The sequence below is a fragment of the Cricetulus griseus genome, chromosome 8 (assembly GCF_003668045.3).
Source record: "Cricetulus griseus strain 17A/GY chromosome 8, alternate assembly CriGri-PICRH-1.0, whole genome shotgun sequence".
NCBI classification, from domain to species: Eukaryota; Metazoa; Chordata; class Mammalia; order Rodentia; family Cricetidae; genus Cricetulus; species Cricetulus griseus.
Window position 1 is genome coordinate 23,878,429 of NC_048601.1, and position 26,010 is coordinate 23,904,438.

The following is a 26,010-nucleotide window of genomic DNA, read 5'->3' on the forward strand; positions in this document are numbered from 1 at the left end:
AAGCCGTGAGGCTGTGGGGTGGTGGATGGAGTGTGGGTGGAGGGTCCTGTTAGAACGCCCTAAGGCGGCCCGAGGGAGGCCAGAAAGCAGTGAGTGTGTGATTCAGCACTGTTTGGCCTGCTTTCAGGATGAGTGTTCTTGGTTTAATAGGCTTGATCTACGAGAAAAGTAATTTGCTTTAAATGGGGGGGGGGAAGCCATGAGGTCAATAGGTTAACACGAAGCAAGAGATGCCAGGGTAGTGAAGTCAACTGAGAAACCTCAGCCGTCCTTGAGTAGCGAGAGCTAAGACCTGGGGGACCTAGGGAGGAGGGCGTGTATGAACGGAGATGCTGGGAACACTCAGGAGAGTCAGCAGTGGAAACACCTTTTGAAGAAGCTTCTAGAATTTTCCCTCACGGGAAAGTTGGGGCAAGCGGCAGTCCCAGGACAACGGGGAGCCCTAACCTGACAAGGTGTGTCACTGTCAGACGTTCGTTTCCTCTGTGTGGACAGGCATGCAGTTCCTGCCCTGAGCTTACATTACAGTAAGAAATTGGTGTCGGTGTAAGACACAGGTTGTCTCCCCCCCCTCACACCTCCTCCCACCCCCGCCCCATTCATCTTGCTGGGTAGTCATTTTCCCCAAAGGTGTTGTGCATTTCCTTAGTCAGAAGGGAAGAATGCGGTCGAGAAAAGGCCGTCTGCTCTGATCCAGGGATGGTGACCCACTCCCTGGACCTTAGTCCAGGGACTGAGATGGCCGTGGTGCACGGTCCTGTGTCAGGCCCAGGGACTGAGATATGGCAGTGGCATAGCAGAGCATACGGTCCTGCTCTGGTTTGGAGACTGTCAGCCCAACTTGATCCACTTCTCCTTGTCATGCTTCTCAGAGACTTTGACTCTTTGGATGAGCAGAATGTGGAGAAGAATAACCAGCTAGCCTTTGACATTGCTGAGAAGGAGCTGGGCATCTCTCCCATCATGACAGGCAAGGAGATGGCATCAGTGGCGGAGCCCGACAAGCTGTCCATGGTGATGTACCTCACCCAGTTCTACGAGATGTTCAAGGACTCACTCTCTTCCAGCGGTGAGGACCTGGGTGCTCAGGCTGGGATCCTGCCTCCTGCTGCCCGGTCAGCAGGGCAGCCTCTAGAACCTTCCTTCGCATGTTCCTTCTCAGCCCTGTGTTTCTTTTTTTCTTTTTTAAGATTTTATTTATTTATTATATATACAACACTCTGCCTCCATGTATGCCTGCAGGCCAGAAGAGGGCACCAGATCTCATAGCAGATGGTTGTGAGCCACCATGTGGTTGCTGGGAATTGAACCTCTGGAAGAGCAGTCAGTGCTCTTAACCTCTGAGCCATCTCTCCAGCCCCAGCCCTGTGTTCTTAACCTTACGCTGTTGGCAAGACCGTTTCTCACTTTACCTATAAGTACGCAGAGGTTTTTTTTTCCTCAACTCTGCCAGCTTCCCCCACCTCAGCACGTCCCTTCTGCAAAAGTGGTACCCGATGACCTCTACAGCATTTGTAGAGCTCTGCCCAAAGGGCCCTGCAACCTTGCAAAGAATCTTCCAGCTCAAGTTCTCTTCTTGTTTCTCACCTTTCTGTTTTCATTTTTTGGTTTGTGTGTGTTTGTGCATGTGGTTGCTCGTGATAAAAAGCTCTGACCGAAAGCAAATTATGGGAGCAGAGAGTTTATTTGGCCCACACATCCAGGTTACAATCCATCACTGAGGGAAAGTCGGGGTAGGAGCTCAAGCAGGAACCTGAAGACAGGAGCCAAGGAGGAACGCTGTCTTCCATTTAAAGCTCAGAGGAGCTCTCTGGCTCATTTGCTCACAGGCTAATGGTTAGCCAGCTATACAGCCCAGGGCCACCTGCCTAGGGATAGTGCCACCAACAGTGGGGCTGGGTCCTGTGTCAGTGAATAATCAGGACAACCCCCCCCCCCAGGCCAGTTTGATCTAGGCAATTATTCAGTCAAGACTTTGCTCTCAGATGACACTAGGGTATGTCAAGTTGACAGTTAAGGCTACCTACGACACCACTTACGGTCACATAAGCACAGTGCTTCAGAGTGTTGGCCACAGTGTCTGATATGGGTTTTGTTCAGCATTTCCATTTTCAGCCTTGGGCAGGCTGCTTGGACTTCCTTATACTTTGGTCTCCCTGTTTGTAAAAAGAAAGTGACAGATATAATAATACTGTATTGTATTAAGAATGGCGAGTAAGCACTGAATAAATGTTAGCAACTCATTATTTCTAATTACTATTCTCAAAATTGCTATTGCTGTAAGTGTATTAGAATTGCAGCCAGTAAGATGGCTAAGTGGTGCCAGGCGGTGGTGGTGCACGCCCTTAATCCCAACACTTGGGAGTTCAAGACCAGCCTGGTCTACAAGAGCTGGTTCCAGGACAGCTTCCAAAACCACAGAGAAATCCTGTCTCAAAAAACAAAACAAACAAAAAAAGATGGCTCAGTGGCTAAAGGTGCTTACCACCAGACAATAAAAACCTGACCAGCTGAGTTCTGTCCCTGGAGCCCACAGAGAGGCAGGAGAAAAATGACTCCCCAAAGTTGTCCTCTGACCCCAACACATGTGTGTACCCCCCCCCCGCCATAATAATAGTAAATTAAATTAGAATCCACAGTTAATGGTGCCCTCCTCCCCACAGTGTCTTCAAGCCCATCTCCTTATAGCATCTGTGTCTTTTTCTAGCTGGATATGCATTTCTTACAGCACAAACCCTGAGCCCTGAGTAGCCCTATTCATTGAGTACCCCTCTTCTGACACAGCTAAGAACATGGCCTCTGCAGTCCCCTAAACTGACAGCTCCATGTCTCATATCTCTCAACCGTCCACCCAACCTGAAGTTTTCTTTATCAAAATTGAATTTCAGCAGTGTGCTGATAGTCACGGGCAGAGTCCAACCTGCAGAAGCGTGGGTTGCTACAGCTGAAGTGTCAGGAATGGGGTTGGTTTTGTGTGTGTGTGTGTGTGTGTGTGTGTGTGTGTGTGTGTGTGTGTGTGTGTGTAAAAGAAAGTGTCCAGATCTGCTGTTTCCTATGGCCACGAATGCTCTACCTTAGTCAGTAAGCCATTGGGGTCCGGGGGAGCGTGGTTCTGCGCAGGACTTTGTGGCACTGTTCTCATTAAACATTGCTCACTCCTGTCCACAGACACCTTGGACCTGAATGCAGAGGAGAAAGCCATCCTGATAGCCAGCACCAAATCCCCCATCTCCTTCCTGAGCAAGCTTGGACAGACCATCTCTCGGAAGCGTTCTCCCAAGGTATGTGTACACCGGTATCACATTAATAGTGACTACAGAGCTAATGGCAAAGGAAAGTCTAATGCTGTCTGTGTCTTCTCTTGGTGCAGGATAAAAAGGAAAAGGATTCAGATGGGGCTGGAAAGAGGAGAAAAACCAGTCAGTCAGAGGAGGTGAGACTCGTGGTTTGTCGGGAACCGATTGCACTGAATTATCCTTTTTGGTTTAAGGATTTGGGGGTTTGTTTGTTTGTTTGCTTTTATGTGTACGTTGGGTGTACGATGGTGTGAGTTTATGTGCACCATCTATGTGCAGGTACCTATGGAGGCCAGAGGGCGTGGGATTGGCTGGAACTAGAGTTACAGGTGGTTGTGTGCTATGTCTTGTGGGTGCTGGGAATGGAACCTGGGTCCTCTGCAAGAGCAGTAAGCACTCTTAACCACTGAGCCGTCTCTTTGGCCACCTGGTTTAAGTTATTAATTCTCAAATTGGCATCGCTAGATCTTTACATATTCATCTGTTATGAAAGCTTCTGTGTGCGTTTGCCTTCATTTTGCTTTCCAGAAACTAGCAAGGAATGTGCACACAGGTACGCTCAGGCTTTCTCTCCCTTTTGTTTTTGACCCTGGCATACTCCTGTGTCTTCTCAGCACACATTTGGCAAAGCACTGTGGCTTTGCTGAGATCTGGTGATGCCAGCACAAGTCCATGTGCTCTGTGGCACTGCCCTGCATCCTAGGCCCTTGCTGACTCTGCACGTCACAACTTTGCAGAGTGCTGTGTCAAGCAACCTAAGGCTGCTGTGCAGTTCCTGCCCACACGTTGACAGAAGAGCGGCAGTGGTCCCCTGTGACCCATCCTGATTCTTGGGTGCTTTCTGTTGGGCAGGAGGAGCCCCCCCGGAGCTACCGAGGAGAAAGACCCACCCTGGTGAGCACCCTGACAGACAGGCGGATGGATGCTGCCATCGGGAATCAGAACAAAGTAAAGTATATGGCAACCCAGCTGCTGGCAAAGTTTGAGGAGAATGCGCCTGCACAGTCCACTGGCGTGAGGAGACAGGTAAGCTCTGCTTCCAAATGGGCCGGATGGCACAGCAAGGAAGGTCTTCTTGGTGCAGTGAGATGAGTCATGCTACAGACCCCGGGACTCATGGGCCGGGCTTGCTCTTGTCTGTCTTACCTGTTCAGGGCTGCATTAGCTTCACGTCAGGTCTGAGGAGTCTATGACCAAAATCAGCAGAGAGATCTTAAAAAGTATTTGTCTGGACGACTAAACACATGCATATGTTCACACATATACATACTGAAATTACAAAGGAAACCTGTAGCTGGCATGGTGGAAATGCAGTGCTTGGGAAACTGAGGCAAGAAGATTGTGAGTTCAAGGCTAGCTTGGGTTACATGATGATACAACATCTCAAGAAAAAGAACAAGAAGACTATGACAGAGAAGGAAACCTGGAAAGTATACCAGAGGTGCTTAAGACACCCACAATACTATTTCTTTCTGGACTTTTTCTCAGGACATCCTTGTTTTCATGGCGGAGCCCATTCTGAGGACACACTTCCTTAGAATCCGCCTTTTGTTTTTGACCCTGGCATACTCCTGTGTCTTCTCAGCTCACAGCCATCTTCAGAGTGTGTATACACTGTGCCATTCCCTGTCTGTAGCGTGGTGGGTGTTTTAGTTGCTTCTCATCTTGGATAAGATAGAAAGGTCTCCTCTGTTGTTGCTTCTGTGAGCGAAGATTCCATTCCAGGAATGGGACCCATTTAGGAGGAGACTTCTGAAAGATAAGCTACGCGTCAGAAGCTGGCAGCACCTGGCCTGGAGTGCCACATCTTGTCTCTCCCTTGCTCTGCGAATGTCACTCTGCCTCTTTAAAGAGGAGGGGGCTAGCGTTTTGAAAATCTCTCTGAACTGTGTTGCACGCTCCCTGATAACCTGAGAGAGCATCAGGACAGGGCCTGTTCTCTCTCTTCCTCTGCTCCATACCCACAGACCATAACTCCTGGGGGTCAGGCAGCAACCGTTCACTTGCCTCTCACACCTGGCTTTGGGTTAGTGTCCTGTTGTGTGGCAGCAGGGATGGTAACTTTCCCTGGAGCAGTAGAGGTTGCTGCGCTCTGCCAGCCCCATGTCAGGAGGACAGTGCGCCCCCCAGTGGAAGGTCGCCTCTGCAAGAAGGTTGCTTTCCTCCTCTGTAAGGGAATTAGTTTTCCAAATCAGATAGTAGTGTAGACCCCAGAGAATTCAGTTTGGGAAGACGATGACAAGAATCACAGCTTGTTTTCCTCTCCCCACACCCCCCCCCATTTTATCCTTCCCTGTGTTTGCACTTGTTCTTGGTTTGGGGGAGGCTACTATCTTTCCTTTCTTAACATAACTTCCTGAGAGTTAACTTTGCCTGCCCCCTCACGGTTTATGGATATATGTCTGTCCTCCACAGGTACTTTTTTATGTCTTCTCCTACCTTAATGTATTTTATTTTGTTTTGTCTCCATGACCTGCCCCCACTCATACGTGGCCTGTGTGTGTCATAGCCGACACAAGAGCGTGGGGTCAGCCAGCCGTCCTGCTGCCCGCCTGAGCAGGGTCGCCCTGCTCCCATCCCCCAGTGGAAACAGGTAAAAGTCTTGCTAGGGTCTAGAATGGGCCTTTCACCCCATCTCTGCCCCTGGCCCGCCTGAAAACCCAGCTCGCCGAGGCAGAAAGGCTCTGCACTGTGCCAGCAGTCTTTGGGAAACATTTGACCGACAGTGATAGTCTGATTTGTGGTTGTGTTTACTCCCTGGGATTTGAGGAGCCTCTTAGAAAGGCTGTTAACTCGGTGTTGAAGGTAGTGATATGGGAAGTGGTCAAGGTCTGATACTTGAGCCCTTGGGTCTTTGCTGTTGTAACATGGCTCCCAAATTGGCCTTAGTAGCCTGTTTCCACGTGACCTTTGTCATGCCTGAGACCCGGGGTTTGTGCCTTTTGTGTGAATCGGGAAATATACCTATGAAAGTGATCGTGAGCTATGAATTTGCTTCTTTCAGATCTATACAAAAATGTTTGTGGGTTGGGTTTTTGGGATTTTTGTTTTGTTTGTTTTCTGCTTGGAATTTTGTCCACATCCTTTGGTGGGGGCTCAGGAGTTATGGCTGTAGTCAGTAGGAGGATATTTGCTTAGCTTCCTGAGGCCCTGGGCTCTATCCTTAGTACCACCCCAAACAACAAACAAACGAACAAAAACCTCTTCTGGGGATTTCCACTAAAACCTTTTCAGGGCTCCTGGAAAACTGCTTATTGAGACAGTTGGTAACAGGAGGGACCCACTCGTTGGGCAGAAGAAACTTGTCAGTGAGTGGGAAATGCCTGCTCTTTTCTCCCTAGTGTCGCTGGTGACTAGTTTGTTGCTGGGGACAGGGTGCTCGATGAGCATCCTCATAGCAAGGGTCACTTCATTTGGATAGGGAGAGCTGATCCTGGGTTCTGTTAGCCTCTCCCATGATCAGCCTCATCAGCTCTGGGGCCTGGAAGTGCTGGGGAATGGTGAGTTGGATGTTACTGAAATTGCATTTTAAAGAAAATACTCCTTTCTAACCTTGTAATAATACAACACACAGAAGGCAGGGCCCAGTAAGGGAGAGAGAGAATGCTGGTGCAGTGTCCAAACTCACAACAGACGCCACACACACCCCCCAGTAGAAACCATTTCATAGTGGGAGGCCTTCTGAAAATGTCATCAAGAATTGGGGTTTTTTTGTTTTGTTTTTGACACAGGGTTTCTCTTTGTGGCTTTGGAGCCTATCCCAGAACTCGCTTTGTAGACCAGGCTGGCCTTGAACTCACAGAGATCCACCAGCCTCTGCCACCCAAATGTTGGGACAAAAGGCGTGCGCCACCACCGCCCAGCTTGCACGAAGTCTTTTGTTTGTTTGTTTGTTTTTGGTTTTTCAAGGCAGGGTTTCTCTGTGGCTTTGGAGACTGTCCTGGAACTGGCTCTTGTAGACCAAGCTGATCTCAAACTCACAGAGATCCACCTGCCTCTGCCTCCCGAGTGCTGGGATTAAAGTTGGGCGCCGCCTCCGCCTGGCGCATGAAGTCTTTATGGAAGGGAATAGGTAAACTTTAAACCAGAAGTTTGGAAGTGTCAAGTCTTATTCTTCCTAGAAAAGGCCTGAGATTAGAACAGAATAGCAGGAAGGTCGGGTGTCGTGGGGATGTGGGGACATGGGTGGGTCTGTGTGCGGCCTGTATTGCTGTAGCTTTGTTGGGCTTCTGGGAAGGAGGGGGCAGTGTGTGTGTGTCTCAGCCTGCTGGGTCTTGGCCTCTGTCATGGCAAAGATCTGTCTGTCAGCTTGAAAGGTCACCTGGAACCTGGTTATACACAGGCCACTCATGAAGCTCATAGCATTATGCCAAGACCCGTGTAGAGACTGTCTTTTGTTGTTATTGTTGTTGTTGTTTGTTGTTGTTGTTGTTGTTGTTATTTCTGCCTGTTCAGCTTGCCATCTGGCTCCTATATTGTCACCATCAATGAAGTACTATACTGGTAGCCTGTAGCTGGTGGCGTGAAAGATGGCGTGAGCCCCGGTCATCTTGAGCAATGGTAACAGTTTAGATCATTAAGTGCTTTCGGAAATTACAGACTTCAGTGTCTGTATTGGTGCCACATTTTATGCCAGTGGAATATCAGACACTCACATTCATCATTTTCCATCCATCATTTCTTAACTCATTGGGTTTGGTCCTCTCGGTGTATCTCCTGAAAGCCAGAGATGTGTGCAGATGCCCCCAAGAATGGGAACTCGGAGCCCGTGTGCCTGGGCTGCTGCTGGCTAGCCACTCACCTCCGACAGACAGCGCTGCACTGTGACTCACTCACTGCGTGTGTCTCTTGAAGTGGCTCCTACTGAGACGGGAGGCGTGGCAGGCGTGGTAGCCATGGCAGAGTTGGCATGAGGGCCTGTTCCAACTTAGGTCATCATGTAGAAGGAAACTGGATAACAGCCCTGCTTGCCAGTGGTTTTTGTGCTGTTCTTTCCAGTGTAAACACTGCAGTTCGTCCTTTGCCCTCCCCTTTTCCTTTTGATCTAAGAAGTGTATCCTGCGACAAACTGCACACGAACCAGCCTAGATTTGGAAGCAGATTGTTAAGTGAGGTGGGAACACACAGTGGAGGATGTTTCTCTGACCTTCTGGCTGCCACAATCCTCCCCACCCCTGCCCTTTTCCCCCCGTACAGCAGTCTAGATAAAGGAAGCTGAGAATTCTCTGGAAGGTGCCAGAGAGGTCCAGGGTAATGCATGGCTGTTTCTCAGATGCTGAGAAGCTCCTTTCTGACGTGGACCAGCCCACAACAAGGGCATGTGTGGTACAGCAGAACAAGGACAGTTAATTTGTAGAGCCCATTTCCTGGCATTTCTTTGTAGTTTTCAGAACTCTTGTGTGTGAGTCAGGGGGCATTGATGGGACGTGACTTGGGGAAAAACATGCTTTGCTACATGTGGTCTGGTGTGCAGAGGTCATGGGCTATCCCATGTGGGCCCATCTGCCTTTTCTCTCTCCTTCTCTGATAAAGCCCTTATCCCTTGGCATTAGAGAGCATTACACCAAAGTTCTCACCAGCCTTTCAGTTTAAGGCTCTGGCCCAACATGAAAGACAAAAGATTGTGATGAGCCACCCCCTGGGCACAGAGCGAGGTGCTGTAGAGGGTGGATGGTGGTCAGGGAAGGGGCCTCTTGGGATGCTTTGCAAATATGCAAATGCTCCTCGCCCCGCCGGGAATAATCTCCACTTAGACCCCTGTTTCAGCAGCATTCTTTCTGTTTGTGTCTGTTGGTATAAAAGCGACAGGACAAGGAGCGTGCTCGGACCTGCCCCAAAAAAGTCATCTCCCTCTCTCCTCCCCCTACTCCACCTTCCTGCCGGGCGCGCAGTGTTCAGCAGGTGACCCTCTGCATGCTCTGTGTCCTGTCTGTCCTCCTACTCACACTGCGCATGTAGGGAATCACCTCAGCAGCCCCTCTTTGCAAAGATAAGCTTTAAAAGGTCACTTGTAGCCAAAGCAGCCTTCATTGCCACAAGTGAAACAAGTCCTGACGGGACCTCAGGATAGGGTCCTGTGCATTCAGAGCCTGCACGTTCTGGTGTAGTCCCTATATTGCAGCAGGACAGCCACAAACCAAGCATAAACTATTCATCTCAGATCCAAGGCCCCTAAGCCCCAAGAGGTTTGCATTTTCATAGAACCCCCACTTAAAAGTAGCCCCGTTTCCTTTGCTATCTTATGCAATACAGTTAAGATGTGCCCAAGAAAGCTTTGCATGGCCTCCCTGCATGGGTTTGGTTCCTCATGATGCTGACAGCCTGCTCTCTGGCTCATGTGGCTTCTTCCAATCAACCACGAACACCCTTTCACACTCCAGGCAGATCACTGAAGAACTGCAATTGGGAGCCACCGGCCACATGTGGCTGTTGTACCACACAGACACAGGTTTATGATGGACACACCTAAACAGTGTGCACACAGAAAGGCTTGCCGACCTTTGAGCTGAAACCCTATAAAATAAAAAAGCCACTTCTGAGGGCAGGGTTTGTGAAGCGATATTTTCATAATGAAGGTAACCTACCTAAAAGGTGACCACTAATGACTAATGACGCATCTGGTTTTACAGGCCTTCCTCATGCCCCTGGGCCTGAGAATTGACACAGAGCGGCTGTTGTGACCGCCCAGTGTCTTCCTCTAAATAAAAGCTCAGTGTGAGCATTTGTTCTGCCCCACACAGTATTTCAGCCAGTTCTCATGGTAACTGTGGGGCAGGTGCCACCATCATCTCCACTTACAGTCTGAGGAGTAGGGTGGAGAGGCCAAGGAGTTGTGCAACACTACAGGTGAGCCATGGGACAGAACTGAAAGGGAGCCGTGAGGAGTCTGGAGGCAGGCTCTGGGCTCACGCTGCCTGTGGCAACATGTCGGGGACACTGGATGAGAGCAGCCACCTGGGACGTTGGCTTCCATTTCCCAAGGATGAGCATCACAAGTTATCCTTAGTGGACATGGTGGTCTTCCTGTCCTCATAATTGCCATCTTAGTTCTTTCCTCGGTTCACTGAAGCAGCCCCCCACGCCTGTCCTGGGATTTTCCATGATCTCACACTTGTGTATTAGCCGAGAGCACTTCTGTTCACGTCTCCCTGTAGTCAACTGTGCCTTGCTCCATGTTCCCATTCATGCTTGTTCCCCACCCTGGAGTTTCCTCTGAGCTCTGCAATGGTTCTTTGTTCATCCAGTTTCCATCTCCCCACCTTCCTTTCTGAGGTCTTGCTGGGGAAAGCTTCCCTGCCAACCTGTCTCCCCAAGCCTTCCAACGCATGCCTCCAATCTTACGCCACTGTGTGAAAGACACGTTTGTTCCACCTTTGTACTAACCGTAGCTCTTTGTCTGCCTCATTGGAGGCAGGTGGAAGGCCATACAGAAAATTGTCCCAGATCGTGGAATTTGGTATAGTCAGGATTGTGGATAGCTGGTTGGGGAAATCTGGGGGTGGGGATATGTATGAATGAACTCTAAATTCTTGCCTAAATTTCCCACTGTTACCTAGAAAGCCCAAATAGAGTTGGGATGGAGCTTAAGTTTCTACTTTGTTGCCAACAGATGTACAGGGATCTTCATGCCGACAGCCGTGGCAAGCAGAGCCCCCACCATGAGAGGGTAAAAGAGCATGAGCCTGTGGCATGGGACGCTGAGCGCCAACAGTTGGGCACGCTGTGTGGTGGGGCAGAGGGAAGGAAGCATGGAGAACAGTCCCTTCTCCCAGCTTTTTGCACACTTGTCACCCAGCCAAGAGCCAGAACTTGTTTTGCTAACAGTGTTGACCCACACAATAACATTAACTGCAGAGTGTCCATCTGCAAAGCGTTCAGACTGGTTGCTAATCCTGGTGGATTTGTTGTTATAATGGGCCTTAGTGACTTTCCAGGTTTGTTCTCCTATCCCATTCCAAGACTTTATCACTTCTATCCCCAAAGTAGGTTGGAGTGGCCAAAAGGCTTTGGGGTCGGGGGACTGGGAGAGGGGAAGCTCGGGGCAGAAAGGCAGTGGATTTGACATTCTTAGCTCTTGAGATAAATACTAAGAGGAAGTAAAGTTCTTGCCAGAGCTTGGAGAAAAAGACAGTGGCAGGGTGGGGGTACATAATGAGAAGCTGGTCTCTCCTGAAAAACTCAGAGGAGGTGTCACTGGTTAAAATGGGTCATTGTGCCAGTTTTTTTGTTTTGTTTTGTTTTGTTTTGTTTTGTTTTTATGAAGGGATTATGAAGCCGCTGGCCAGCCTACTTATCTTATGAAGATTTTTGCATTGATCCTATCCTTAAAGATATTCAGTGAGCTGGCAATCCTGAAGCTCATGGGTGATTTCACAGATGCCCTCTCTCTGCCTTTGCTCTCTAAGAACTGCATTGAGGACCAAACAGAAAGTCAGGGCCCATCCTGGGTCCATTAGCAAACAGTTGTTAGCACCATCTTCTCTGCCCTTGGACCAAACTGCCACCAGGACGGAGTTAGAGGGGAGAAATGGGATCGAGATGGAGATGGCCAACCCCCCTGCCCTCCCTGTCACCGGCTCTGCTTCGATGCTGCTTGGCAGAGGAGCCGGTGTGGATACGACATTGATAGCCTCTTCCGTCTTCCCAGACCCTACCATAGTTCATTCCGTCCTAAGAAAAGGAGCAGGGTGGTCTCCTCCATCCTGGAGAATGCATACTTAACGAGGTGTTGATAGTTTTTAATACACAACATCTAAAAAGGAATCGAGGAAGTATGCTGGGTAAAAGGAAGCTTGGCAGGAAACTGTGTGAGGTCCAGGACTGTGGTGCGCAGCGGGGAGAGTCCTAGCCAGAGTGGGAATATGGCATGCAGGGAGTTGGTGTCGTTGGAGTCCTTAGTGTGGGGCTCAGGCTAGATACTGGGGGTACTGCTTGCTTCTTTTCCAGGACTTCCCCCCACACACCAGCTCTGTTCATGGACTGCTCACTGTCTGTAGCTCAGCTTCACTCGGTCACGCTCTAACTGTCCCACATTCCAGCAGGTGGTCAGTTTGTCGCCCACCGACAGAATTGTTGCTCCTTGTCCTGGGTTCAAATGACTGCCACCATCCAAGTGCTATTTTCAGGGCGAGGAAGCTGGCAGGACATCTGGAGCAGAGGGTAGGGAATTCCCAGATCACCTGCCACCCTACCTTGTCACTGCCACGACACTGAAATGTCAACTAAAATGGGGATGCAATGGATCTCTGTCCTTCCTATCCTGTAAGGATTTTGTCCTGAATGTGGTGGGAACGAAAAGGAATCAAGACTGTCAGTCACCTCCTTTCTGCTAGCTGTGCGGGCTCAGCGTTGAGGAAGACCCTGGACACGATTGTTGTACCAGCTGAAGCCAGTCAGTCTAAGAAAGACAAGGGGGGCTTAGATTTAGTCCCTGAATCACTGCTTACCCTTCGTCTAGCACCTCAGCAAGCAGACCTGCCCTGAGCACTGACCATAGGAGGAGCGTACCTGAGTTCTGGCCATAGGGAGGCATGGAGAAGGCCTTGGGCACTGTCCACAGGACAAAGACATACCCTAGCAGAGGATGGTGAGGTCCCTGATCCTGCTGTTTGCACTGTCAGGAGAGAACTAGAAGGGGTGAGATTCTCTGCCAAGAAGAAGTCCTGCACAGGTCAGCAAGGGCTCTGAGAGACGCCGATGTCACCCGTCTAACAGGAGCAATAGCTGCAGAGAGGAAACCTGGTAGGAGCACCAAGCCAAGGTGCCTGAGACTTTCAGAGACATACTCCAGAGCCAGCCTAGCTGCAAGCATGGGGGAAGAGCAGGTGGGAAGCGCATGGGAGCCATAGATGGAGCCCACTTGCTTCTGGGAATTGGAAGGCCTGCTTTATTTACCACATACATTCTGAGCAAAACCGTCTGAAACTGATTTCCTGTGTTTGAGGTATGACTTTTAACATTTACTGTGCTCTTTTCTCCACCTTGTATTTTATAGCCTGAGCCTGAGCCTTCGCGTGGTTTTTTTGTTGACCAGTGGGAGCTCTCCCTTAGTCTCCGCTCCTCCACCCGCCCCGCCTCTCCCTCCTCTGACTCCCTCAGACAGGTATCATGGCCTGGACTTGGCAAAACTGTGTTCTCCTGCAGCCTCTGCTCGCTCTCCTTTCACAGGTGTCATCCCGCCCCCAGGCTAGGAGGTCTCTGCCTTTGCCTGGCTCCTCAGAAGAGGCGCACACGCGCGTGCGTGCGTGCGTGCGTGCGTGCGTGCGTGTGTGTGTGTGTCCACAGACACCTACATTAAAGAGGCTGCTAGCTTTCTTTGAGTGTCTCGCACATCACAGCCTGTCCGAGTGAACCCACTGTTAAGCTGCGTCCAATATCAATAGCATCCTCAACCTTTGGCTGAAGGACTTGGTTTTCATAATCACATGCTACAGAATTTGAACCATTTCGTGGCTAACTCTCCTAAGTAGAATAGCGAGCACACAGCACTCTTGATGCTTCTTTGTGTGTGGAATGAACCCTGCTTTTTCCCCCGGTGGCTTCGATCCAGTTCCATGGCATTTGTTAGGGATCGGAGGCTCTGTTGCCTTTGCCTGTGCTTTGTATTCTTAGCCAGCAGATGCGTGAGGAGGCACGTGCATGTGTGTGGAGTGCAGTGGGGTAAGCCCAGCAGCTGCTACACTTGGTCTCTCTTCCGAGAGCCGGAAGAAGACAACATGCCAGAAACAAAACATCTCTGGGGGATGCTTGTCAGTGTCACCAAGAACTGAATGTGACAAATGCCTCCACATGAGCAGCCCCAGGCCGTGGCTGCTGAGAGGATGGTCTCTGGTCATGAGAGAAAGGTCTTGGGTGTGCACAGTGGGGCTAAGACCGCAGTGTGCTGTCCCCCTGCCATCTGCTCTGCAGAGTTGAAGACAATGTGACTTCCCAATCCTTTGAGGGCAGCTCTCAGATGGGAACTCTTCTCTTCATTTCTGCTCCCCTCTGCCTGTCTCAGGCCTGTGCTTCTCCAGGTTCTTAGTCTAAGTGACTTTGGAATTGGCAGGTAAAACCAATCGTAGGAAATCTCTGTAGTTGAGTTGCAAAGTGAAATTGATTTGCTCAGTTCCAGCCAGGCTTTGGCTTAGCCTAGTGGGAAGTGTTTTCTCAAGTGTATCTGTTCCCAGACTTAGAACCTGGACATGCTGCTGCTTGGGCCAGCAGCCCTTTTACATATGGGTTTACAGGCTTGTCCCGGGAAGCCACTTACTGGGGGGTTAAGGTCATCTCTGGGATAACTGCATCTGGATCAGAGTTGGTGACAACCTCTCCTGCTTGGCTGGGAGCACCCTTTACTTCCTGCAATGAAGTGTGTAGCGCCCCTGTTTCCATCCAGAGTCCTGGCTCCCAGGTCTATAAAAGACTGCCCACAAGACTAACTATAGACCCAGGACAGGATCCAGCTGGGCCACAGGGTGCCAGGCCTCTGTGAGTAGGGCAGCTCACCATACAGACATGATCATCTCTCCTGTTTCTTCAGCACTGCCAAAGGAGGACTGCATTAGTCTGATTTGTGTGTTTTGGAGAAGAAGGTTAGACTGTCTCACGATGTCGTCTAGGCTAGCCTTGAACTCACGGCAATCCTCTCCCACCTTAGCCTCCCAGTGCTAGGATTACAAATGTGTGCACCATACTTCACTTTGGATTTGCCTTCTTTTGCCATTGTTCAGCTTTAAGACCAATTCTTCCAGGGTGAAAGGAGCAGCTTCCTTCAGGGTGTAGCATGTGTCTTTGTGTGCCACCTGGCCTGGGAGAACTCCAGTCTCCACATCTGGGTAGATGAGCACTGTCTTTCTGCTCTCAACCCCCGCCCCCATATCTGTGGGGAAATGGCCAGAGGAGACTTCTTCCCAAAGAGGTCAGGAGGTCAGCTGTATGGAGCAGACTCTGTGGGTCGGACAGTGAGGCAGGGGGTCACCAGCAATGCCAGAACTCTTCACACCCATTGCCCACATGGGACATCAACCTCTGCAAGAATCTGCCTGGTGTCTTTCTCAGCCTGATGTGGTCACCTTATCCTCAGAGCCTGTCAGGCCCTTGCTGGGAGAGGGCCTGACAGGAGCCACCCTCCTGGAATTAACCCCTCAGACTCTGTGAGTCCAGGTGTAGGCCCGTCTTTCTTGTCTGTGTTGGCTTCCGTTTTGTCGTCTACCTCCCTGTCCCCAGAACTAGACTCTTGGGAAGACGTGAAGGACGAGTTCTTCCCTGTGGAACATAATCTCCACTGCTGTTGCTTATGTGTGTGCTGACCACCGTGTGGACGCCGGCACAGGGTTTTGCTCACTGCCCAGTTTCTGCTTGTGGGCACCGTGTTGGCATGGTTTGCTGTTGCACTGTGTACTCATTTTACACAACTCTCAAAGATTTTTTTTTCCTGTCTCCTTAATTTAATTTTTTTCCCTTCTCATTTCCCTTCATTTTGATCATTCTGTAATCTTCAACCAATAGAAGTATATAAAGATGTACACGGGCGGAGTGAGCTCATTGGCTGAGCAGATAGCCAATCAGCTTCAAAGGAAAGAGCAACCCAAAACCCTTCTAGACAAGAAGGAACTGGTAAGAGAGATCCCAGGGGCACTGTCTCTAGCCACAGCACTATGGTGAACAACCGTCGCCTGCTCTGCAGGCCTTACTGATTTCTGTAGCCACATGGATTACCATGTGGTAACTTTCAGAAGGTGATTTTGATGACTGAATTTTCAGGACTGTGTCAAATACTTAGAATGTTCTGTGGAAAAACACTTTTCTCTTTGAAGATAGTCCCTCCGGTACTCAGGCGATGCACACATATGTGCGCACACGAACACTGAGTGTATGCGTATTTTAGTCAACCCCCCAAGCAAAACTCTGGCAGAATAGTTGGTTTGATTGTTAAGAAGTTCTGAAGCTTGGACTCTTCATTAGAAGCCTCTCCTGGATGTTGATGATCACGGGTTTAGACCCCAGCTTGTTCTGAGGGTCCTCGGGAGGGCTTGCGGAGTGAAGCTATTGAGAGCTGCTCTGTGGGGAAGCAGAAATAGAGCATTTGTAGTCATTTCATACTCACGGTCTGTGTCTATGTCGTCAGCACCCACAGAGGGCTTGTATGGCCCTGGGAGAGGCCACAAAGTCTGATGTGCTCCTCCTCTATCCACCCCACAGGGCTCGATAAAGAAAGAGTTCCCACAGAACTTGGGGGGCAGCGACACTTGCTATTTCTGCCAAAAGCGGGTCTACGTGATGGAGAGGCTGAGTGCCGAGGGCAAGTTCTTCCATCGAAGCTGCTTCAAATGCGAGTACTGTGCCACCACGCTGCGCCTCTCTGCGTACGCCTATGACATAGAGGACGGTGAGTCTTTCCACACATTGGTCAAGTCAGCAACCCAGGGGGTGGGGACAGCAGTGGTTTCAAGACAGGATTTCACTGTGTAGCCTTGACTGTTCTGGAACTCACTCTGTAGTCCAGGCTGGCCTCAAACTCAGAGGTCCGCCTGCCTCTGCTTCCCAAGTGCTAGGATTAAAGGCGTGCGCCACCACCGCCCGGCAAAGTAATTCTGAGACTCTTTAAAAATATTTTTCCAGTCACCAGACTGTTACAGCTCAGCCAAGGAGGTGATGATGAGAGCGGTGTCATACATTTCACGTGTTACAGTTCAGCCAAGGAGGTGATAGACTGGTGTCATACATGTCACATCCCCCCCCCCCTCATTTCACACACTCACTCTCTTTCCCCTCGTGAGACTGTGGAAGCTAAAAGGGCCATGCTAAGGGTTCCTAGAGCTCATGTTTCTTGCTTGAGAATGATGACAGCAACCAAAATAGATCCCAGGCTTCTGCCTTATTGAGCAGATGGAAATGCCCAAGCATTGTCACCTCCCTGGCATCAGCATCTCCTGGCCTGGGCTCAGGTCTGCTGGTTTAACTGTAGAAAGACCTTAGTTAGGAGGTGAAGAAGTGTGCTATCAATTAACAGCCAGCTTGTCATCTGAAGAGTCTTAAGGAATGGAAACAAATGGCCAAAGGCATTTGTGGCTCCTGCGGCCACCCCTATAGGATGCCGAGGGATTCTTGGGACGTGGTTTAATTTGTTAAAGAGTAATAAACCCAGGTGAACAGAAGAGGAAACTCAGTCCTCACAGGGATGATCGTAAGCCCGTGTCTCAATAGGTGGTTTACTGACTGTAGAGAGAGCGAAAGATGATGGCAGAGAGAGCCCATGTTAAGTCATCCCAGTCTTCCAGACCCTCCTACTAGAGAAACTCAGACAGCCACAGCTTTGTCACAAAGCAAAGTGGCAAACGCGGTCAGCATCAGTTTCCTGCACTAACAAAGACACTGCTCTGTGAAGAGCTGGAGAAGTTGATTACATGAGGAGGCTGATCTGTTCCACTCTCACACGTCCTCCCTCTCAGGCAGCACCTTTGATTCCAAGGAGAGTGATTGGCAGGTGGCCGCCACCACTTAGAACTGTCCTTGATACTTAGGCTATTTCAATTAGTCTTTTACCTTGGATGTGCCTGGAAAGAAGCCCCCTCATTCTCCTGAGGGTATACATGAAGTGTAAGTGTGCCTCTAGGAGCTTAACAGTTTGTGTTATTCAGCTTCTGTCAATGTGATGAAATGCCTGAGATGATCATCTCATATAAAAAAGAGTTTAGTCTGTGACCCATTGGTTTGCTGCTCACTGGCTGAGACATGGTAGCACATGGCAGGAGCGTGCAGCAGAGAAGATGTGCTCACCTCCTTACCGGGAAGCCAAAGAGAAAAGAAGGGAACGGAGTTCACAGTCCCTTTCGAGGCACACCCCCAGCAACCTAACTTCTCCCAGCAGCAGAAGGCCAGCCTTTATTTGACAAGTGGGCTGGCACACTCGGTGGGAGTGATAGACACAGTTCACACTGGTCTCATTTTCATTCCCTAAGCACACCTTTGGTGCCACAGGATCTTCCTTGAGCTGTCCCCTGCCTACAGTATACTTTCCTAGTCATGTTGTAATGGACTTGTTGACCTTCCTGTCCCCGACATGTCCTCTTCTCAGAGGTCGCCTCAGACTTCTGGCCATGAAGTGGCCACTGCGTTTACTGCTTCCTCATTCTAAGCCATGTGTCTTCTGCTCCATCCAACTCAAGTGCTCGTCTACCTTGACTGGTGACCCAGTGTCCATGTTAGCCATGTCGTCAAATGACACTCACAGACAGTTAAGTAAATGCCAGTTTGTCTTGGGCCCGTCTGACAGATACCTGTGTCCTCCCTTTCTGTCACTTAGCTTGATTGTCCAGGTTGCCTAATCTAAGCCAGGCAGAGTCAGGCGGATCTCTGTGAATTCGAGGCCAACCTGGTCTATAAATTGAGTTCCAGGACAGCCAGAGCTGTTACACAGAGAAACCCTGTTTTTTTTTTTTTTTTTTTTTTTTTTTTAAAGAGTCTCTATAACTTGTGATTAAGTTACAGTGTCAGCCCGGCTGCCTTTCCTGAGACAGGAGCCATAGTGCAATGGCAGACAGTACAGGCTCTGGAGCTGATTTCCTGCCTGAGATGCTCTGACTATGGGGCATTTTGTCAGGCAGCCTAGCTTGACAGTGCCTCACCTACGGACAGATAGTAACAGTCCGTACCGTACATCATTGGGTTGTGTGATTGCTAAACGAATGCATAGATGCAAAGCAGTTGGGATCATGTCTGGAATATAGTAAATGTTAGGTAAAAAATTAGTGGTATGAATTTTCTTTTTTAATTCATTTAAACAGCATATGTAATTCAGTTGAATTTGGGAAAGAATAAAAAACAACATTAAAACTAGGTATAGTGGCACACACCTGTAATCCCAGCACTTGAGAGGCGGAGGCGGAGGCGGAGCCAGGAGGACCAGGAGTTTTCAGGGTCAGGCTAGGCTACATGAATCCATACCTCCAATAAGGAAGTTTTGATGATCGATGTAGCACGCATAACTCACGCCTGTGACGGAGTGACCTGTTTCGCCTTCCAAGGCCAGAGCTCTGTCTTTGGTGGGAGGTAATGAGCGCTAAGAAGCTAGAGTACAAATGGCTGCCAAGAGGTTGGTTTTAACTGAGATCTCACTTTGGCTGTGCCTTTGCGTCATGTGCTGCCTTCCTTGAGAAAACAGTTTTCTGGTATGTTCTTGGAAGTTACCTTTTGGCTAGACTCTGAGCCTGGTTTCTGACACTTCAACCCTTGTATTTAGTTACGAAATAGAGCAAGAGTCAGTGATGGTCAGCCAGGAGTAGAGTTTGTGATCTGGGTTTCTAACTTAGAAGAAAAATTACAATGAAAGCAATAATAAGCCTCAGGCCAGTGAGGTGGCTCAGTGCGGTGCTTGTGGCCAAGCTGATGACCTGAATTTGAGTCCTGAAGATCCACATGGTGGAAGCAGAGAACCAATTGCCACAAGTGTGTTCACTGACCTCCACACGTGCCCTCCCATGCCTACTGCGCACAAACGAGCACACGCGCGCACACACACAAAAATCAATGTAAAAAGTTTTTAAAATTTAAAAACAAATAAACAGGTTTCATGATAAAACTCAAGTCGCTCAAAGTGCTGGCTTTGGAGTTAGTCCTCCTTCTAAATAGTCTCAAAGATAGGGCTGGAGAGAGAGAGCTCAGTGGTTAAGAGCACTGTCAGGTTCATAATCCTAGCACCCACCTGGTGGCTCGCAATCTCCGGTAACTCCAGTCCCACTGGATCCAAGGGGAATACACCTGGTCTACATTCGCACAGCTGTGCATGCAGCACACAACACAGAAAGATACACAGAGATCACCGGGGAAGGGGAAGGGACGAGCTGCCACCTGCCTTTGTTTCCTCTGACTTGTCCATCCCCTGGGTTTACCTTGTTGAAGCCGCTCTTAGCAAATGATAAGGGAAAGCAGGTAGCTTCTGAGGCAGCCATTCTCAGGGCAGGACAGATGTCAAAGAGCTTTAACACCTCAAGTTAGAGCAGAGACTCGGGGTAGTTGACTCCTAGTTCATCCCAGCACACTTGTGCTGAAAGGGAAATGGGTCTTTTCAGACGTTTTTTGGCCTCAGTGTCCTCATGAGACAGCAGCACACTTGGTAAAACCCAGTAAGTGCATGTAGACAGGGCCAGAGTCCTGGAAAATATGGTTGCCCTAGTTAGAGTGAAGCACACTCTTGGGTGTCACTGTTTAGTTAGTTTGTTTCTGATCTGTGGAAGAGTTCTTTGTTGCTGTTGTTTTGAGAGAGAGAGCACATGTAGATTTCTTTGTTGCAAGTGTGTGTGTGTTTGAGAGAGAAAGAGAGAGAAAGAGAGAGAGAGAGAGAGCATGTGTAGATTTCTTTGTTGCTATTGTTGTGAGTGTGTGTGTGTGTGTGTGTGTGTGTGTGTGTGAGAGAGAGAGAGAGAGAGAGAGAGAGAGAGAGAGAGAGAGGAGAGTACAAGCATGCATACCACAGTGTGTGTAGAGACCAGAGAACACCTCTGGAGAGTCAGTTATCTCCATCTACCTGATTGAGACATGGTCTCTTACGGTTTGTGCTTCTGCACTGCATACTCCAGGGCAGCTGACCCATGAGCTCCTGGCTCCTGGCTCCACCTCCTGTCTGCCCATAGGAATGCTGGGATTGCAGATTCCCTCCACCACATCCTGCTTTTTGCGTGGGTCCTAGGGACCCAAGTCAGGTTACCAAGCTTGCGTGCAGTTAGCTCCTTTACCTGGCATCCGTCTCTCGCCCTTTGTATTCTTTTCAGCACACGAGGGTTGCAGCCTTCTTTGGACAGGCAGTGGCTAGTGACAGGGAGGGTAGGAGTCTGCGGTGGTGGAGGGAGCAGAGCTAGTTCTCTCGGAGTTAGTAACTGGCACCGCCCTGGCCCTTGTAGCCTTCCTGCCTCCACCCTGCACTTGTATTCATTCTTGCCCTCCCCAGAAATGCCGCTGCAGTTTTCATGTGACCATGTCTTTGTCCTCACACACTACTACTTTGTTTGCTGGCTCTGTCAGGCAAGCTCTGCATCTTTGCTCTGGGCGCTGATTGGTGGCGGTTCAACAACCTTCACACACCCAAAGGGGAAGACCTCTGCATTGGATACAGGGAAAGAAGGCTGGGGGCTGTCCTTTCTGGATTGTAGGGGGAGTTGGGAGCTGTGCGGGTAGCGGTTATGCAATGGCACCGTCCTGTGGCTAGTAAGCCAAGGTCACAGTTGTGGCATTTTGCTCACTCTTTCCTAACTCTTCTTGTCCACAGGCAAATTCTACTGTAAGCCGCACTACTGTTACCGACTATCTGGCTACGCGCAAAGGAAGAGGCCAGCAGTGGCTCCTCTATCTGGAAAGGTAACTTCCTGTTAGTGGGACTGTCAAGAGTGTCACCTGTCCCATGAGTGGGCTTGAGAGGAACCACAGTTGGCTACATGTAGGCTTACAAGCTTTTAGTGGTGCTGTTGTCTCCCGGGGCTCATTCTGGGCAGAAGGGCTCCCTGCTGCTCTCTGTAACTGTTCCTTCCCGAGGTCGGAGCTCTTTTCCTTGTAGCTGGTGAATAAGCAACTTCAGGAGCCCCTCCCTTTCAAGCCCACACCCCAGGCATCTGAGGGCCTATCCCTGCTCTCCATAAGAAGAGACCAGACTGCCATAGCCTCTCTACCTGCTGCCCTTTAAGCCCTACTTCTACGAGTTATCGTCTGAAGCCTTGATATTTTTTCTGCTTCAATGAGGGTGGTCTGTTCTCGTTCTTGTCACGGTGGCCTGAATTATCCCTTCACTTCATGGACAGCACCTCGGCCGCATGCAGGCCGATTATTGTTCCTTTCAAAGGCTTGAGTTGACTGCAGAGGGATGGTAGAAAGAGGTGTACAGTGGCCGTTTGTGTCCGTGGAGTCCCATTCGTGGAGGGAAAACACTTTTGTTCTGAGTCTGTGCACTCTTCTATCCTCTAAGCAATCCAGTATAGTAACCTTTACTGTGTATAGTAGTCACCTTGTTATATAAGTCAGCCAGAGAGCATTTAAAGTTGGCGAGAGGATACATATATGTTGTGTGAATGCATCACAGATTTTGATATCTAAGAGGATCAAACGACTTCTTTCTGAGGAAGACTTCCTCTCTGAGGGATACAATAGACAGAGTAGCCAGTCTGGGGTCGTTGTCTGCTGCGTTGGAGGGCGGCAGTCACGAGTCACTGCTCTTTTTTTATGGACTCTTCTAGGAAACCAAAGGACCCCTGCAGGATGGCTCCACTGGAGATGCAAACGGACTGGCCAGCGTTGCCACAGGCTCAGCCGAGAGAACTCCAGGTAGCCTCACTTCCTTGTTTGCCTGGGTGGTGCATCACTCTCTTGGCCTCTGTAACAAGGCCAAGGGATTGAGCCAGCACCTCCAAAGCAACATTTCTTCAGTCGGGCATCAAGTGGCCCAAAACCCCCTGGACTCCTTTTTCATGTGTCAGCTGCTGGCGTTTGGAGTCCCCTTCCTCTATGGCCTGTCAGAGGTTCTGTTGCAGATTGGAGGGGAGTTTCACTGGCAGGCTGTGAGCCAGTGATGGTGCTGTCTGGTAAGTGGGGTTACCCCACACTCTGAGACACACCAAGGTACTTGGTGTAGACCCTGTAGGTAAACAGAAACCCAAAAGAGGCTGCTCTGTCGTTTACCCAGGGAAAGCCCACAGCCTACTCCTGTGTAGGGCCTGTTTTATGTCACAGAGATGTGTAAGTACGACCCCCAGTTTGAATGTGTCCACTGCAACTTGAAGTTTTGGCATCCCATTCCCCAGCTCTGTGTCAAGATCCTCCATGTGACAAGGGCCACCCTATCCTAATCACTTTAGGGATCTGAGTATCCAGTGAGGGTCAAAACCCCCTTGCCCTACTCTCATTACCACTTCCTGTGTCAAGAGCTCAGCAGTACCATCCTACCTCAGAAAACATGCCAACTCTGTCCATTGCAAGGCAGAATGGGGAATGTCAGGAGCATGAGAATTGTCTTGTTCCCCACTCCCCATCACCCTTGTAAAACTAGCCACAGTTCTGTACACTGCTGAGAGGTTCTGAGTCCCCTGTGGCAGCCACAGATGTCTCTTATGGGTCACTCTTTATGTGTGGAGTCTATAAGGCTGTATTTCTGTATGTCATACATTTTCTCTTGTTTTACAAGTATATCTTCTATCTTTTTTTTTTTTTTTTTTTTTTTTTTTTTTTTGGTTTTTCAAGACAGGGTTTCTCTGTGTAGCTTTGGAGCCTATCCTGGCACTCGCTCTGGAGACCAGGCTGGCCCCAAACTCACTAGAGAGCCACCTGCCTCTGCCTCCCTAGTGCTGGGATTAAAGGCGTGAGCCACCAACGCCCGGCTCTTTTTTCTTTTTTGTATGTGTTTTTTGAGATAGAGTCTCATTATATAGCCCTGACTGGAACTGGATATGTAGGCCAGGCTGGCCTCAGATTCACAGAGATCCACCCACCTCTGCTTCCCAAGTGCTGAGATTAAAGGGGTATGCCACTATGCCCAGCAGCAAATAAATCTTACACAGCCAGCTACAAACTTAAATAAAAATGAAAGTTTATCAGCCAATGCCAGAGCCACAAGGAGCTTATGTATACTTTCCATGGTGGAGGAGAAGTATTTCTTAGCTTTCAAATAGAGCTGCTTCTGTTGTTGGTGAGGGACAGACAGCCCCTGGGCACTTGTGCCAGAGGAGGGAGACTGTATTTGGGCTTGGCAGGAACACTGTGAGGTGGGGTGTGCTAACCCTCCAAGGCACAGAGACCCCAGCCAGGCCTGGTGAGCTTGACTGCCACTTTTCTGTGTTCCCTGCTTATGTTCTGAGGAAGCAGAAGATTTTTAGGTGGTTTTTCCGGTGGGGCTCACAGTTTATAACCATACTTAAGGCATGAGTGACTTTGAGCCCTAGGAAGTCTGTCAGCCCTTGGTAGTATTTCTCAGGAGTTGACACTGGCAGAGAGAAAGTACGCTGATCCCAGCAGACACAACTTTGGCTTTGCACTGGAATTGCCTGTGGCCAGGTGAAAGTCCCACCTAGTCAGCTTGCCAAGGAACCCGACTAACTCAGTCAAACAAAAGAAAAAAGCTCCACTTTCCCTAAGGGTAAAGGGCACAAAAACATTCTTTCGAAAAGAAATATCAGTGATTTTGCTAACTCTCTTGACGTGTTTGTTTTGCCACTCTGCCTGTACTGGGTTTCAGACTTTTAGGGTACTCTAAAGAATTAAGAGATCTATAGGTAAGAAGAAGAGTGCTTCATAAAACACTGAGAAAATGGGACTTGCCAGTGTGGCTAAAGAATCAGAGCAACTGAGAAAGGGTCAAGACTGGGCATCCCAAAGTGTCCCAGGCTGAATGTCCAAAGGGAGCGAGGCTGACACTGTACCCCAGCCCTGGGGACTCCCTGCAATGGGAGGCCAGACTCGAGGTTTGGAAATCACAACCCTGAGTCCTGAACAGCTCAAGGTCCTGTCACTTGCCCTTGAAAAGGACTGGAAAGGGGGGCAGAATTCTAGAGTTGCCATGAAATAGATTTCTGTTTCTCCTTTAGTAGAAATGCCTTATTAGCTTTGAGTGCTTGACTAAACTTCCTCCAGAAAGGTTCAGGCAAAGCCTAGTGCCTCAGGCTTCCATAATGTGTCACAGAAGTGTTCTTAACTTGGTCCCTGTTCTGTTACATGTGGCTGCCCCTACTCCCTGGAACCCACCATAGAGGCAGAGCAGGAAGAGCCGGGCTGTGGCCAGTGGCTCTGCACTCCTGGTCCTACGCCTCCTTCATTTCATAACTCTTCACTCTTCTCCCTTCTTTCCTCTTAGACTAGAAGTAGTGCTGTTACAAAAACAAAAATAACAACAGCAAAAAATACCCCAAAATAACAATATAACCCACCATAACCTCGAATAGGCCTGATTTAATGTATCGTCTTCCTCTGGTAACCTTGTCTACAGCTGCTGCTTGACCACTGTTTGAGACACTGTTCATGGTATTTCTGTTTGTAATGTGCTTTTAATATTGAACTCCTCCTTTTGTTCTCGAACCTGTGAATGCTTTGTTTCCAAGCCTCCTCTTCTCACTGCTATGGATCAGTGGGCCTGGCACAGATTCCCTACCCTGGCCTCACAGTACCTGCCTGGAGTTTAGGAAAAATCTGGACAGCAGGCAAAGAAAAACCTGGATGGAATGGCTGTTCTCTTGGATGTGAGCCCTTGGTTGCAAGTGGTTCCTTTTTTGGATAGAGGAATCCCATTATGCAGAACCAAAAGTGAGGCACATGGGTAGAAAGGGGGAAGAGAGCCTTTCTCTCTGTGTGCAGTGTCTAGAACATTTGCAGAACAGAGAGCACGTGGGAGGGCGTTCCTCCCCTATCACCTTGTGAGAAAGAGTGTCTTTCCTGGAGAAGCTGTAGTTACAAATGGCACTGGCCTGTTCCCTGACCCACAGATGGTACATGGTACCCACTGGCTTCCACAGTTGAATCCCAGTAGGCTGCTAGGAAACACAGGCATTGCCCACACTAGCCAGAATAGCCTCATGCTGCAAAGGATGTCACTCCGCCTAATGGCAAAGTCAGGGATCTTCTATTGGCTTCCGAGGGTCTCTTCCCTTCTAAGCCTCCTATAAAACCCAGGAAAGGGAGCACCGTGGAGCAGCTGCCATACTGTCTGCCTCCCCAACCCTACCAATAGAACCAAAGCTGAGCAACGGTACTGGGTAAACATTTG

The 26,010-nt window shown here is 49.5% G+C and overlaps 1 protein-coding gene across 12 annotated transcripts in view; it reads left to right on the plus strand.

Annotated features, from left to right (window-relative positions):
- Mical3 (microtubule associated monooxygenase, calponin and LIM domain containing 3) overlaps positions 1-26,010 on the plus strand; it is a 181,762-nt gene that overhangs the window by 89,812 nt on the left and 65,940 nt on the right. For 10 of the 12 annotated variants that reach the window (XM_035448519.1, XM_035448523.1, XM_035448524.1 and 7 more), the window contains 8 exons: positions 873-1,069; positions 3,169-3,281; positions 3,371-3,433; positions 4,149-4,322; positions 5,806-5,889; positions 16,479-16,665; positions 21,541-21,629; positions 22,499-22,586. In XM_035448519.1, the coding sequence (XP_035304410.1) occupies positions 873-1,069; positions 3,169-3,281; positions 3,371-3,433; positions 4,149-4,322; positions 5,806-5,889; positions 16,479-16,665; positions 21,541-21,629; positions 22,499-22,586 (995 nt within the window). Of the gene's footprint in view, positions 1-872; positions 1,070-3,168; positions 3,282-3,370; positions 3,434-4,148; positions 4,323-5,805; positions 5,890-10,905; positions 11,374-16,478; positions 16,666-21,540; positions 21,630-22,498; positions 22,587-26,010 lie in introns of those variants that run through there. The other 2 variants (XM_035448526.1, XM_035448530.1) reach the window with 2 other exon arrangements.